Raw genomic sequence first — 16,259 nt, 5'->3', positions numbered from 1 at the left:
AAATCAACGTTTTGTAAGCTTAATGTTTATAATTGAAAACTTAAAAAAAACTTTCTTTAAGTTTATTTTGCTTGTTGGGTACAAACACACGTGTCACTTATAAACAATTTCATTATGATTACTTAAACTTTTTCAAATAAAAGTATTCTTAAAAGTTTTGTTGTGTTAATAATTACTAATGTCAGTGCTACCTAACCTAATCTAACCTTTTAGAATTACCATTAATTTCGCTAAAGTTTTACTTAACACACAGCAACTAAAATTTATGGTAGACTAGAGCTGTCCCGTACAAACAGGCAATTTATTTGGGATCCTTCGGGCCCACGCGAATATTGCAGCAAAGAATTTTTTGTTTTTGGTTACTACTTTATAATACAAACTTAATATACTATCTAAATACTTCGCTTTTTAACTTTTTACTTTTCCTTTAATTAGAGCCGTAAACTAGTAAATTCGTAAGCTTTGTTCCGTACGAACGATGGAGTACTCCTTTTAGGAAACCACTAAAATTTTTGATATTTTTCACTCGGCTTCAATTCAGTTTGAAATGGAGTTTACTAGCTTTTCGCGTTCTTTCCGTTTTCCAAGCTCCCGTACGTGCCATTCTAATATCTAGGTTCACTTTTGTGAAAGCTCATATTGATACAGGGAGCAAGATAAATTAAAAATGCAGTTTCCAAAAGTATTAAGGCACTTGTTTTATCTCTTCCCTTTTATATTCAAAGAAAGACAAAATTGTAAAGTCCAAAAGAGGAACGGCAAATTCTATAAGGCCAATATGCTCGTAATACGAAATCTTTTAATTAATGGCGAATGCGTCTTTAAACACGCAAAATTTATTTTTTTTTTTCGTCTCCTATAAATTTTGTATAATTGGCGATATATGCACATATGTATATACTATCAGGCAGGTTTTGCCATTCACTTCCGAGTGAATTTCAACCCCTAGTAATTTGAAACCAAAGCGAATTAGAATGAAATTTACTCGGAAGTGAATTGCAGAACCTGCCTGTATATCTTGAAGAAATATCCGATTCTAGGCAAGGTTAAGTAGACACTACAACAGTGGGGAATACGAAACCTGAACGGCGCTAGTTCGTGTCTGGACAAGGACCGTCACTTCAATAGCATTTCCAAAGAGAATTCATATGTTGTTACAACTGCCATGATCAAGAGATTAGTTCCATAGTCATCACAAGATTAGGGGACAACCTGCCGCGAAATCAGGATATCGAAATACTGGTACTAATGACAAGTTAAGTATAATTTTTTATTTACTTAATTAAAATTATACAAAAAGTTTAACTTAACAAGATTGCAGGCTTAAGAAGGCATATTTACAAATGTTCACTGAGATAAGTAATACAATTTTATTTTTAAATAAATACTTAAAAAGACATGGCCAACACAAGTACGCTTAAGGCATATCGTTTGCAAAATGTAGTTGGCCACTAGATGTGAACGCTTTACTTATTTTTCTTGCCCCCGCCCCGCCGAACAGGCGCTTGCTCTACGGCAATAGCATTTTTATTGTGATATTTATTAGATATGCGATTTATAAAGTACAAAGCGCCGATACAAAATATAATGCTGAAATAGAAAACATATCAATTAACTGACCCGATCATAACCATTGATGTACATACCATGTTGTGGCACAAACTCGATGTACCACCCCGGATGCCACTGTAGCCAGCGATAAGCAAGTCAATATTTCCGGTATGAACTTAGCTTGGAAGTCATTGCCGAATACAAGCATTTCCATATTCGACACAGCAGTAAGCGCGAACACAAATAACCACGAACCAATGAATCCACCAACAATTGTATTCATTTGGGTATCTGTGATCCAACCGGAGTAGAACCGCATAGTGGCGAATATGACCAAACTCAGTATGCAGGATATCACTGCCGAAACGAGATTACTGCTACCACTCTTGGTTTCCACACCTGTTTTCGTGCAGTAAATAATTGTTAAATAACACGGATTAATATATGTATATGCACTTCGCTAATTCTATAAGAATTAATTATAAACTTACCCATTTTGGAACTACGATAGATTTAACTCACAAATTATTAAAAACGCCTACGTTGAATTTTATCAAAAGCCGACTCAGCTTCCACAATTGCAAACAAAGCGCAGGGTTGCATTTCAAGTGTATTGAAATTGTGGACCCCGTAAACCCTGTTTTCAGATAAAGTAATCTATGCCATATGGTAAGTTCTATGGTGAGTAACTTTTTTGAAATGGTGAATAATCAATCCGCCTCCCTCAGACGTGGTAAACAAATCGAACAACAACAACAACATATATCGATATCATTATTTTATCGAGCAAGAATAAAAAATCAAAATACATAATATCGTTCCGTTTCAGAGCTACATAAGTAGAGCTACATAAGTTAACGAAATTAAACACAACTTTAACGTTGGCTTTATGCCAATCGGTAACTTTCTTCTCCGTGGTGAAACAGGTTGGAAAAATGCATTGTGGTGTACAAATAAATTGAATTTTGCTGTGTCGAATTTTTAGTTTGATCTTTCAAAATTTTCCATCACAACTTGCAATGTTGTATGTCCAGACCACCATTTTTTTCTATCAATTGGCACAGGCTCTATCCAGTTTATTTCTATTAGAAGCAAATTAAGTCCAAAGTTTGTTTAGATCAAAAGTAAAACAAAAAAAAATCAGTGAAAAAATCACACTGGCTCTTATTTTAATCTCAAATTATTGCATTTTTCGGAAACTTTTATTGAGGTCAAGATTTTTTTGAAATGAAAAAGCCGGTTAGAAAAATCAAGATTTCAAAAAATCCACCAAGAGATATCAATAAAAAAAAGGTGGAAACCAGTTTGGATAGACCGAGTCAATCACCCTAGTGCAAATACATATGGGATCCTCAAAGTGATAAACTCCTGATAAACTTGATAAAGTGATAAATTTAACATTTTGATAAATGAAGTGTCAAACTTTGTATGGAAATCTATTTAACCAAAGTTTATCACTTTATCAAACGATTTGGTGGATAAATGTGTACCCTGCAGTAATAAGGCGGCCAATTTTGCGTAAAGGACTAGTACTTCACTGGTTAAAATTTGACTGGTCAGAATTGGAGATTTGCTTGCATCGAAAATGTCAGCCTTCGACAAGTCCCCAAGGAACCGGCCTAGAGATAGACGAAAAGTACAGTTTAGCAGTGACAGGGTGGTGTTGTCTTGCAATTAAATAAAAAAAATTTAAAGAACACCACCCTGTAAATGTCCCAATCGCTTGGTCTGGCCTTGATACAAAGTGAACATTTGAACACACATTTACATGCGTGGCTGTAGCTCAGTGCGCAGAGATGCTTGGCACTATTTGTTAGCTTTCAGGAGGGTCCGGGTTCAAATGCCGTCAGAGGCAACATGGTTATTAAATGATACATTTTTTTTTTGTTTTTCCGAATTATGAAAAAGCATCTGCGAAGTGCAGAATGCAATCTTACTTCAACGAAAAAAATCTCCAAAATTGGACTAGTCCAGGACTATCTTACGGTCAGTGTTGATTGGACCGGTCCTTTTCCAATGACACGCCAATGCAAAAAATGGCAGTTAAAACCATTGGCAGGGGAATTATGAGGGACTAGTGCTGGTAACAATACGGACTATCTGAGGGCTAACCTAGGATGAGTCTGAATTCCTGCAGGGTAAATTTCAGCAAAATTCAACCCCTACAGGTTGACAGGTATTTGCTTTTGCCACGAACACATAAAAGCACATGAACACAATGGACGAGAATCAAGAGTAACTAGCCATATAAGTTAAATAATAAACAATTAAATGAATAAAAAATAATGCAATTATTTACTTAGGTGCGCTCTTAAAATAATGCGGATAAACTGATAAATTTAAGGAATTTTTTTTTATCACTTTAGATGAAGACCCCTATACATTTTTTGGTCTCCTTCTTCATTTTTATTGTATGCCAAAAAATAAATATTTATTCACTTCAATGTCGTCATGCCTTAAGTTTTAACTGTAAATCGTGGTATTTGGACAATCTTCAGTTGTTTTAAATTACCTCCTAGTACAAATTACAGTTTTGTCAAAAGTTCATATTTGAAAGAATAAATAAAAATATATCTTTTGGCTTTTAGAAGTGAATTTTTATTTGGATAAAAAGATTCATCTGCATTCCAATCATACGGTTAAAACCTTTACATTCCAAAAATGCCTTCGTATTTAAAGCCTTCCTTTTTTTTTTGTTAAAATAAAGTTTTCTTAGGAATTTACAGTTTTTGAAAAATAAAATCAGCACGCGCTGTTCAGCACATAACTTTAAAAATTTGCTATTCCCCAATGCTGTAGGCAGTTTGCCACTTCATTATCGCCTTAAAAATGGATCTGCAGTATTGGGGAATGTTGCGTGGGTGTTAGGGGTGCCTGCTATTCTTTTGGAGATTTTTGGTAATCAAAATTAGCGATAACAAATGTTGGCTACTGATTGCATTTAAGATTTGTTTGCTTTTTTTTAAGGTTTAAAATTTTTCAAATAGAGCTTTAACGATATGTGCCCTGAATGTACATATGTATGTAAATAAGTAAAAGCGTTTTTTTCCAAAACGATCCCCCAAAAACTCGCAATAATAAAAACAGTATGGCACCGCATTGTTATGACCACAGGTATTTGGGAGTCAGATGTTTGCTTTACAAAAAAGCTCCACATGCGAACCTGTATTAAGCTCCATTCAGTGGAAATACCAATTCCATTCATTGCGCTTTGCTCCACATTCGCTGAAAATCCAAAGTCTTTAGTCGCGAAGAAAATTCGTGTATTTCATATTCAAAATTAAAATTATAGTGGAAAACAAAGCCTAATAATTACAAAATCAAGCACAAATACAAGTTCAAATGAAATACTAACGAAGTAATTAGAAATTTTGTGAATTATATTGAGTTGTGCATTGAAAAAAGTGAAAATTTCGCAAACGACTTTTGTATTTGACTTCTTTCCATTTTCTGCTTCTTTCTCTACACAGTTTCCTCATATTTTGTGCACCCACTTTTTGTGCAAATAGTAAGGAAAAGTTTTTCGTTGGAAAATTCTTCCAGAGCGAATTATAGAATTTCTGCTGGAATTTGCATTTTATTAAAAGTCAGAGGAAAATATTAGATAGAAGATATGTTTGCAAAATAAGAAAAATATATAAGATGTCGGAAAAATTTTTCATACCTTCTTGCAAGAGCACTAATAATACTAAAATATAAGTATGTAAATGCATTTGTACATACATACATATTTATGTATGTAATTAACGAATCTCGAATGTGAGAAGATCAAGAATTTGTGGTGTCTGCGCAAACGAACGAAGCACCAAAAAGCAATCGAATATGAGTAAAGGAATTTAAGTCGAAAGCAAATATTGAAGTAGTGGAAGAAGCATTTAGATACGAAGCTCTAATGGACAAACGAAGCATAGTGACTAGGGACAATGGTATATAAAAAAAAAAAACGAAAACAAATTTATCCAAGTACAACCAAAAAAACCTTTTGATTTTAAACATTAAGACATCTAATAATTTAAGTGTGGTAAATATACCTTAATAAGTAAATACTACCATAAGTGAGCGTGTGTTTGTGTACGCGCGCAAATAGGAAGGGGGAAGTGCAAGTGAAATACCTTCCGTTCTTTTTCCACTCTGCTACATATTTCTTTCTAATATACCAACATTAGAAACAGCAAAAAAAAAACGGGAAGAACGTCAAAAGTGGAGGAAGGAACCAACTATTAAGACAGCCAACTAGCTAGCCACCAAGTCTTCAGTCAATCAAGTTACCAAGAATGAGAATAAGGCCAGAAGCATGAGGCAAAGCAAGAAGTAAAGTAGCAAATTAAAAGTAGCGAGGAGAAAATACCTACATACATACATACTTACTTAGTATAACAAAACTAGCAACCCAAAAGCACAAGAGCAAAAGTACTCATGTGAGTATGTATGTATGTACATACATATGTTTGTAGCATATGAACGCATCTACATTTGTATTTACATATATGTACATATGGTGTACATATACACATACATACATACTACGTGTGTATGTACAAATTTAGAAGATAACATAACAAGTTAGACACAGCCACAAATTCATATGAGCCTCTAGCCAAATAAATATCACTGCATTAGCGTTGACGAAAAACAGTTGCAACACTGTCATAATGTTTTTGTTTTTAAGAAAATAAAATTTTTTAGTGTAATTGCATAAATAGAAATTCAAGGATATACATACATATGTATGCATGTATCAACTTGTCTATTTTCTATACATACATATGTACATACACATATGTATGTAGTATGTAGATTCTTATTAACTAGAGCTGCAGTTACAAATAAGCAAAATCCTGAACAGAATATCTAAAGTGGCAACCAAAAAGAACCTGCAACATTATGATTTAATAAGCAGCTAGGAGGAGAAAAATAGCATAAATCTTATTCGCGAATACAAGAAAAAATAATAATGCACATAGTATGTATGTAAATGTAACGCACAATACGATAAAAGTGTTGCGACAGCGAACTTGAATTGACATTAAATGGGCAAAGTGCGCAACAATCGCACAAACGACGAACGAAAGCAGCATCAACGGCAACGGCAACGGCAACGGCAGTATCGACAACAGCAGAGGCACAAACAAACATAAAAGTGTAATTAGGTGAATTACACACACACGCACACAATTGAAACAGAATAATTTTTATGAATTGGATTCATTTGCCACTTGAAGGCGAAAGTGAATGCGAAAAAGTACACAAAGTGGAAGCAGCAAACAAGAAATTCATACATATATGTATGTGTATTTAACACAAAAAAAAATAAAAATACTGTGCAATATAGTATGCATGTATGGTTAATAAATTATTTTAATATCAATACCGCAGAAAAAACGCATATTTACAATTGAATCCACCCAAAAATATCTAAAAAAAAATATTTAAAAAATAACCTAAACGCTTGCATTCGTTAAATTATCAGTGATCGTGTTTTAAAAAAGGCGCACGCGCGCCCCACCGTTTCTCTACAGCAGCAGCAGAGTAAAATTGTGCGTGTGCGTGTGCGTGTGTGTGTGTGTGTTACTGTGCGCGCCACTCGAGAGGATTTCCGTTTCATTATCACCTTTTGAATTGGTTGATTGGTCAACGATAAAATAGCCTTGCTGTTATCGAATCATTGTGAGTTCCGGTTTACACATACATACATACATATCTACATAAGCACTGTATTTACATATATAATCCATTTATTTCGTGCACACAGGATATACCTTTCGAAACATTTTGTGAAACTGCAAACGCGACATCTGCCAACGATTAGTGCGATCCCACAACTTCCGTTTAAATATCGTTCCTAAGCTCGTTCATTGTGCACAACCTTTGCAGTGGTATCCTTTCCATTTGAAACGCTTTTAATAAATTTGATCTACACAATGTTTACGGGAAAATTACAAATAAAAGTTTGTGAGGCTATCGGGCTACGACCAACCGATTTTCAAAAGCGCCACAATTTGACATTCGGAAAGTTGGCCGACGAGCAGCCGATCGATCCTTACATATCGATCGATGTCGACGATAATCATTTTGGTAAGCACAATTTATCGGTATCTTTTAGTGTTAAAATTTTCAATTTGCGTACGAATAGTGACCGATTTTTTAATAATTTTTTTAATCTGAAGAAATGTACCGCAACTGCCGCAACTGGTTAAAATATTTAATGTAAACTTATTGAAAAGTCGACGTTCAATGATAATTTTCATTTTTTAACGAACAACCAACGATAAAATACTTGTTGGTATTAGTTTGTACCAAAAACCACTTAGAACCCATCTGGGACTTACCTGTCGTCACCGATGTGAATTCTGACTCTGTAATTTAATAGTAAATTCTTCAGTTAAGCGTTATGCAAGGCTAGCATTAATATTCCCGATGACAGTTAAGTCTTAGGTGGATAGGGGTGATATCAGAATCTCATTTTTGTGAAAAGTCCATATAGAGGGTATTGAATATAAGCCCTCGATATTAATTTTGTCATCTGTGTCGATCTTTGCTACAAACGGTCATTTCCATAATGTCGAACACGACCATCGAACGTAATCTAAAACTTTGTTTTTTTTTTTACAATAGGCTTAACTTATAGCTCTTAATTAGGTGCCAATTTTGAATTTGGGCAATTTTTCGTTTTCAAGTTAATTGCAAAAACTAAGGCATTCGCACGGGATAAAAAAAAAACAGAAGTGGTTTTCGCGGCCAACAATTCAAACGCCGATTTCAGTGAAACCTTTCAATGTGACTATAGAACGTTCTGCATTGATGTCTCTTTAAAATGGTTTTGATATTACCCAAAAATGATTTATGTATTTTTTTTTTTTTAATTTAATTTTAATCACTCTCGCACGCGATATTTCTTTCCATCGTGATATTTTCTCGTTAAGATTGCTTTTAAACGAATTTTTTAAGGCAATTAATACATGAATTTATATCGAACACACTTGGTCACTGGGGTGTAGTGGTTAGCAGTGCGCGCTACCATACCGAAGGGCCTGGGTTCAAGCCCGGTTCGACCCAACATCAAAAAATAGGAGGCGACATAAAACTGTAGGTCCTCCATTTTGTGTAATAACATCAAGACGCACAGCACAAATTGCAGGAAAAGCTGGCCTAATACTTAGCAAAAGTATAAGCGCCAAAATATTATTATTAATAAAAAAAAATATATACATATTTTTATTATGTACATTTGTCACCAAATTAAAGGGAGTGCGATATTTTGAAGTTTTGAATGTATTTCTTTTATTTGTTTAATATGTAATAATTTTTATAAAAGTATTATCTAGCAAAAATCCCATAAATACGAATTTAAAATTTTGTACAAATATAAAAAAAAATTCGAAATTTTTACCAAAAGTTTTATTGGCTATTGTACTTTAGTAAAATAAAGTGCAAGCTTGAAGTTGTTAACATTGCATTTAGAATTTGATTTATTAACGGTGCTAGGCATTTTCAAATATAGAAGAAAATACGTCAACAAAAAATTATTCAAAATTAATGAATGCCAAATTGTTCTAAAAATTCTGAATAAAAATTTAGACATTTTTGTGAAAGTTGGTACAAAGATTCAAGTTCGGATTTATGTGGTTTTTGTTAGATAATGAGCTATGCTTCTATAAAAAAAATTAATAAGCATCAAACAAACAAAAGAAAAATAATTTTGGGAACAACTACATATATGAACATATACATACATACATATGTACATATGTACATATGTACTTATGTTTCATACATTAATTTTCACTTTAAAAAATACAACTTTTTTTAGATCGCTCTACAACGCGACCCAAGACATTCGATCCAGTTTGGAATGAGCAATTCGTTCACGATGTTACCAATGCAAAAAATATTAATTTGACGGTATTTCACGACGCAGCGCTGCCACCGGATGATTTTGTTGCCAATTGTCAAATACCTTTTGAAGATATTATGCAAAATGAAACGGGTGTACTTGATCTATGGGTAAGCAACAATTTTGAAATTAAAAAAAAAAAAAACAGAACTAAATCGAATTCGCATTGCAGGTGAATTTGGAGCCACAGGGTAAACTACATATTATAATCGAATTAAAGAATCGAGTTGGTATGTAATTTTTTAGGTTTTTCTTTTTTTTTTTTTGGAAGCGCACATACCCATTGATAAACTTTTTCTTGATATAGATTCCAATAAGGATGTTGCTGAAGTGGTGGAAGCGGTTACCCAAAATAAAGAATTCAAAGAGCGCGCTGGTTTCAATCGCCGTCGCGGTGCCATGCGGCGGCGTGTGCATCAGGTTAGAAATCATTGCGTATGCCAAATAACAACATATCCCTAGCTTAGAGTGAAAAGTTGCCCGATTTAAAAATTGTACAGCAGAGGAAAAAACTTGTTATAGCCATTTTCTTCAAGTATTTCTCAAAACTTTTAATACAACATTTTGCCTGTTTAAAGAAAAAGCAAAACTCCATACGAATCAGAGGGATTCGATCTATATGAAAAGATTTCGTAGCCTTATTGAATTTTCGGGTTTTTTTTTTGGACTTGGCAAATTTCCCTTACATTGAATATAAGCGAGAAAACCTAAAATGAGGACCTTTAATCTTTTAGAAATGATGGATTTTTAATTTCTCTAGCCTCCTGTATCAAAATATCTGTTTTCATAAAAAGCGGACTTAGCAACTTTTCACTCTAAGCTAGCGGTACTATCTTTTGTATTCATTACTTCTCCTAACCCATTTATGTATTTCGAAATCCGTGTTATTTTTTTACATGTGTAGAACGAATTATATGTTCATACATATGGATCATTATTTTGCAAATCGTACGGATTTAAGGAACAAATATCACTGTTTAAAAGGGAAAAAAACATTTTGGCACTTTCGAAAATTTTGCTGACACTTATGTACTACATTAGACTGCATCACCAAAAAAAGTTGTGGGCTTCTAGCCTATTATATTTTAAGACTTCTACCAAAATATTTCGGAAAATATTAAGATTTAAGTGAGCTAGACCGGTTTGAAAATACCTCTAAAATTGCAGTTTTTTATGAATAAAAAAAGTTTCTTAAAGATTTTTTGGAAAAAATCCCCTCAGATGATAAACCAGTTTGAGCTTAAAAAATCTACATAAAAATATTAAAATTTTGTAACAACGGAATCATAATAACGAGAGTTTTGATGCTGTTTTTTTTTTTAATTTTTTCAAAGAGTTGAGTAAGAAAAAAATTGTATAACTGCTCCAAAAGTTTACCGATATAGACTTATGAGGTATCAGTGGAAATGTATTTTCTCACATTTTTTATTTCTTTGCAAAAAAACTCGCGTCCCAACTTTTTCTTTATCAAATACCAACACATCTTAATTCAACGTGGAATGATACCCATTTATCTTACCTTCCTCTTTCATACTTTGAATGAGCTTATTCGCAAAGAAACTAAATAGGTGAGCAAATACCTTACCAATGATACCTCGGAAGTCTAAATTGGTAAGGTTTTGGCTGAGTTATTCAAGTTTTTCTTAAACCAGTCTTTGAAAAAAGTTCAAAAACAGCATCGAAAATCGCGTTATTATGATACCGTAGATAATTTTTTTTAAATACTTGTATGTAAATTTTTTAAGCTTAAACTGTTTGGTCAGCTGAGGTGATTAAAAAAAAAAATACTCAGAAAAACTCTTTTTATTAATAAAAAACTAAATTTTTGGAGGTATTTGCAATTTGCAGTCATCTGCAAATTTGTCAACCTTTAATATAAAAAAACCCACCCAAACTAAATATATTCATATCTCTGCAAAAATGTTTTCCTGATATACATACATACACACATACATATATAGATATTTCATAATTTCGTGCATAGAACTTACAAAAAAAGTCTTAGCTTAGTTTTAAAGTTTTAGTTTAAGTTTGTTTTAAATTATGAAGTCAATTTTTAAAATAATGACCCATATGCATACATACAAAAAATACATACGTAAACACATAGATAGTAAAAAACATTATTTATTTGCTCTCTTAACAGGTAAACGGACACAAGTTTATGGCGACTTTCTTGCGACAGCCGACTTTTTGTTCACATTGCCAAAAATTTATTTGGTAAGTACATGGCGCGTATTTGCCACAGAAAAGTCAACGCATGCGACAAATCGCTGTGGCATTGGAGGTATAAAATCATCCTTACCATAAACCTGCTATTTACCATAATCATATTAAAATATATTCTTAATTTATACGCTCATAACAGTGAATAACTGTATTTAGTTACTATCCTTTTCACCATTTGGTTATCGCAGTATAATTTGGTCACATTACACTTCCTGTTCTTATTGAATTTTCTTGTTTTCACAACTATTTAGCCAATTAGAATGTATTTTTTTTTTTGGGTAAAATTAGGTAATTATTTCAAAGTTTAATTTTAAATTTATTTGGTACAAAGAATACTTATCTACATACATACATATATATACATAAATATTAAATGTTTTATGTTATATTTGTTTGGTGCGAACATAGACATGTACATGCATACAAACATACATATAAGTATTTTTATTATTTATTTGGGTGTAGTTTGGCGCTGGATAAACAAAATTACAAAAAACTATTGCTAAATTCACTTTGTGCTGATTTGCGCTTCCGACGAAATATTATTCATATTCTGCTTTCTCCTTTGAATAATGCTGGGCCATTTTTTTTTTTTCAAATAAAACGAAAAATATTTATGTATAGAGTATGATTGAATATTTTTTGTCAAAATGGTCCATTTCACTAGCGGTTTAGTACTATTACATATAATTTACGTTTATGGCTCACATAAATCACATAAATACATATCTATTTGATCAGTATTATCAGTTAATTTTTGTACATCATCACTTAATATTAATCCTATATTCACATATATACAAGCTACGGAAATTTTTTGCCTTTGCAGGGGAATTGGTAAACAAGGCTATCAATGTCAAGGTATGTGTTCACATGCAGCAACAACAACAACTACATACTCGGTATTCCTACTCGTACTCGTACTCGTACTCGTACTCGTTATTGCATTTGTACTCGTTTTCGTTCAAACTATAAGCAAACAATCGTCAGTAAAGAAAAGCGATCTTGTTGAGTTTAGAAAAGATTTCGCAAACAAAAGACATCTACCACATACACACATACACATATGTACATACATGCATACCCTACAAGACAGCTGAGTATCATATGAGTACTCATATTATCATTATCCCTAATCACAAAAGTGCTTATCAAAGTCCTCATTTTCGTTCAGGCCATGGGAAAAAATTGAGTACTTTCCCCTCAATGTTGTCATCAGAAAGTCCTCAGTACTAATAGTCAAACTACTCATTTATGCCGTACTACAAAAACAAAATTGTAAATGTGTTAGAATTTTTGCCTAAAGTGCTCAGCAATGTCTTGTAGGGTACATATATGCTCATATAACACTTGTACATATACAACACACATACATATATACATATATAATAGATATCAAATCAGTTAAAAACATTGAACAAAAAAAAGTCACCAAAATACACCAACGCATATCTACAAAGCTATAAACTATAAATTAAGTGTATGCTGCAATGCAAACATAACATAGCATATTAGCCAGCTATAAATCGAGCATTACATGCATACTACATACATAAATACCATACAAATACACACACGTTCCTTCTTTAAAATAAATGCTTTAAACACTTTAAGCCGCTTTGCCTAGGTTTAATTGAATGTTGTAATTTGTAACTGTGTATTTCATTGCTGGTTGCTGGTGATGATTTTCCATGTTCGCTATCGACGCCGGTTCAAGAATCTCTTGCTGTCTACTTATTATTACATACATATGTACATATTTTGTATATGCATTCTCATGCACATACATACATACATATGTAGCAATTGGAAAAATTTTACATATTTATGAATGCTTTTGCATTTTTGCAACTATTGCTACTTGCTTTCATGTTTACCCTTTTGTTTTTGAGTTAATTTTATCCACAGCGCATTTGTTTTCTGATCATATATTGTTGTTGTTGCTATTACGGGTGTAGCTTAGCATATGTATGTACAATCAATCAATTTAGCTATTAACTCACAAATCAGTCAAACAACTTAACATGCAAATCAATTTAAAAACAATCAAGCAAACAATCAAACAAAAAGAAAGAGGAGGCACCAACCCACAGCAGCACGTAGCAACTTAATCCGCAATCCACTTACATATATATGCATTCACTTGTTCTGAAATAGTAGATGCACTTTCATTAATTATATTTATTTATTTGAATATAGTACATACATACTATATATAAATGAATTGCTTGTTTTGTATGAATTTAACTATGTACTCCATATTTAGTTATGATAAAAAAATGCTACATTGTTTCTAACTTGTCCGGACACTTATTTTTATATACATATTTTATTTAATTAAATATGTATTGTATGTACATACATATATAGTCGTGCGTGCGTATGCTTCATACATATATCATTTATAGAGCAGTGAATCTGGCACTTGAGGTCAAAAGGTAGAAGATAAACAAAAATTTTATCGTCTAGCTCTGAAAGTCATACTGATTAAAATAATGAAATGCACTATCTCTCAATTTGACAGAAGATACATATATTTAACCATTTAAAAACTATTGGAAATTACCGCAACGGTACCATGGTATTACAGTAGAAGAAATATGTTTTATAAATGGAAAATTTATTCAGTGAAAGGTGCGATTAATGACTTTCGAGTAATCAATTATTATATTTTTTTCCTATTAAGTTTCATCAAACGCGTAGATATGGGTACATGGCGTATGAGTAACATTATTGCCTGTCTTTGGCTACGTACATATGTATGCCTAAAGCTGCCTTTACATGAGGCGAGTTTTTGACAGGCGATAAACGCTTGCAAAAGTTGACTTGCTGTCTGTCTGTCTACTTTGCGAAAAGCGATTTTCGAATCACCATTTACAAGGGCGATTTTTCTGCACCAGTGTTGAATCGCCTAGAAAATCGCCTCGGCGTTATACTTTTTTAGGGAATCCAAAAGTGGATACTTTAAAAATATTGTGTAAAAATATTGTGTATTGTAGTTAAATTAAAATATATTAAATTTCCCACCCACTTATAGGCAATTTAGACCACTTTGTGAAAAATTGCATGGAAAAGCTGAACTTTAGGGCCCCGTCTTTCCGTTGTCCGATTTGAAAAATTTTTCGCAGGACACGTTTTTATGACCAAAAAAACATTTCTAGGGTAGTCTGGCTTTAGTTAATTAGTTATTTTTTTGAAAGTTTTTCACTAAAATAAAAGAACTCCTGGTACTATGTGTACCCGTTGTACACCCCGCGATAAAGTATACGGTCCAACAAAAGCCACATAAGTCTCAATTTTTAACTTTTTACACCCTATTAAAAAATTCAACAAAGTAGCACAACGAAGAATTTTCAGTTTGAAGTGTCTACAAAATACTGTTACTTTTTGTTGACGGTGTCACACATTTTCTTCTATACAAAGTTACTATGTTCGACAGTTAACAAAAATCAACGCGAATTCTTAGCCTCTTAAAAGTTGCACTTTTTCCTGTCTCTAGAATTTAATTGGGGTACAAAACTACATATGTATATACTTAGATTTTGTTTGTGAAAAGCTTGTTGTTGTTGTGAAACTTTTTTGAATTTGTCTACAAAGTTTGAAACAAGGCGAATTAATATAAGGTGATAGCAGGAGTACAAAAACAAAAATTTACATGTATTTTGTTTTTGCTTTGGCGGCATAAACTGTCAAAATCTGTAAGAGTGTGTGTAGAAATTCAAACAAAATTTTCCAATTTGATATCAGAAGCCGTGCGGCGAAACACATACACAAAATCAGCTGAGCTAGTAACACCACCTTATATAAATTCGCCTTGGTTTGAAATGTGGATAAAGAAATACGAAATACGAAAATGTCGTGGCCCCATTTTATCGCATGACTTTATATATACCGCACGTTTAATAATATAACGAAGTATTTCAAAATTTCAATTTTTTGGAAAAAAGCAATCAAAGTTTTATCAATTCACAAACAGTTAGTATACAAAAAGACAGATGGAAAAGCATATATCTTCGCCATGTTTAGGGAGTTTGGTGATCTGTAAGACTGAATATATTCTACTTATCTACTACTACTTATTAACTGCATAATGAAATCTCCGAAAACATAAATTTTGAGTTTCATCTCTATATTATTAAACGTGCGATATATGTATGCATTTTAAAAACGCCTTTCCACGAACGATTCGCTGTTAGCTTATATCGGTTTTATCAAGGACTGCTAAATTTTTCTACTTCAGTGCATTAAAAAAATGAAATAGCAAAAAAAACTTATTTCCGCATAAATGCAGTAAATAGCAACTCCCCAACTTTTAAATGATATTAAGGCTTTTTCCACGCAAAATTACAATTTTCTAGGATTTTTAAATTTAGATCAAATTGGTACGAAGATGCAGTTTACTTTTATTTGATACATAGACCATTTATCCAGAGTCTTGCCCCTAAATTTGAATTGGGAATATTTCGCCACATTGGATTTTGGGTATTTTTTGGGATTTTGCGATTTGCAAGCTTATTGTGCATTTTTCGTAAAAAATTGTTAAGTACACATTTGTAGAGAATTTATTTTTCCCACGTTTTTGATT

The 16,259-nt window shown here is 32.6% G+C and overlaps 2 protein-coding genes across 4 annotated transcripts in view; one reads left to right on the top strand and one right to left on the bottom strand.

Moving 5' to 3' along the window:
• Positions 1 to 1,246: 1,246 nt before the first annotated feature.
• LOC118737819 (protein KRTCAP2 homolog) lies at positions 1,247 to 2,150 on the bottom strand. Its single transcript, XM_036468597.1, has 3 exons — positions 2,043 to 2,150; positions 1,647 to 1,950; positions 1,247 to 1,590 (listed from the first exon to the last, which is right to left on the bottom strand). Exons 1-3 carry the CDS (start codon positions 2,044 to 2,046, stop codon positions 1,467 to 1,469), a joined length of 432 nt encoding a protein of 143 aa, XP_036324490.1. The 5' UTR covers positions 2,047 to 2,150; the 3' UTR covers positions 1,247 to 1,466.
• Positions 2,151 to 4,751: 2,601 nt separating this feature from the next.
• LOC118737800 (protein kinase C) overlaps positions 4,752 to 16,259 on the top strand; it is a 29,973-nt gene continuing 18,465 nt past the window's right edge. Inside the window, exons 1-8 of one of the 3 annotated variants that reach the window (XM_036468586.1) lie at positions 4,752 to 4,909; positions 6,398 to 7,218; positions 7,304 to 7,626; positions 9,362 to 9,555; positions 9,618 to 9,675; positions 9,753 to 9,865; positions 11,592 to 11,665; positions 12,504 to 12,535. In XM_036468586.1, the coding sequence (XP_036324479.1) occupies positions 7,473 to 7,626; positions 9,362 to 9,555; positions 9,618 to 9,675; positions 9,753 to 9,865; positions 11,592 to 11,665; positions 12,504 to 12,535 (625 nt within the window). In that variant the 5' untranslated portion in view covers positions 4,752 to 4,909; positions 6,398 to 7,218; positions 7,304 to 7,472. Of the gene's footprint in view, positions 4,910 to 6,341; positions 7,219 to 7,303; positions 7,627 to 9,361; positions 9,556 to 9,617; positions 9,676 to 9,752; positions 9,866 to 11,591; positions 11,666 to 12,503; positions 12,536 to 16,259 lie in introns of all 3 variants that reach the window. The other 2 variants (XM_036468577.1, XM_036468570.1) reach the window with 2 other exon arrangements.

Source organism: Rhagoletis pomonella, unplaced genomic scaffold (genome assembly GCF_013731165.1).
Source record: "Rhagoletis pomonella isolate Grant_MI unplaced genomic scaffold, Rhpom_1.0 Rhpom_scaffold_00001, whole genome shotgun sequence".
Taxonomy (NCBI): domain Eukaryota; kingdom Metazoa; phylum Arthropoda; class Insecta; order Diptera; family Tephritidae; genus Rhagoletis; species Rhagoletis pomonella.
Note: the sequence above shows the minus strand (reverse complement) of the source record. Positions and strands in the feature narration are given on the sequence as shown.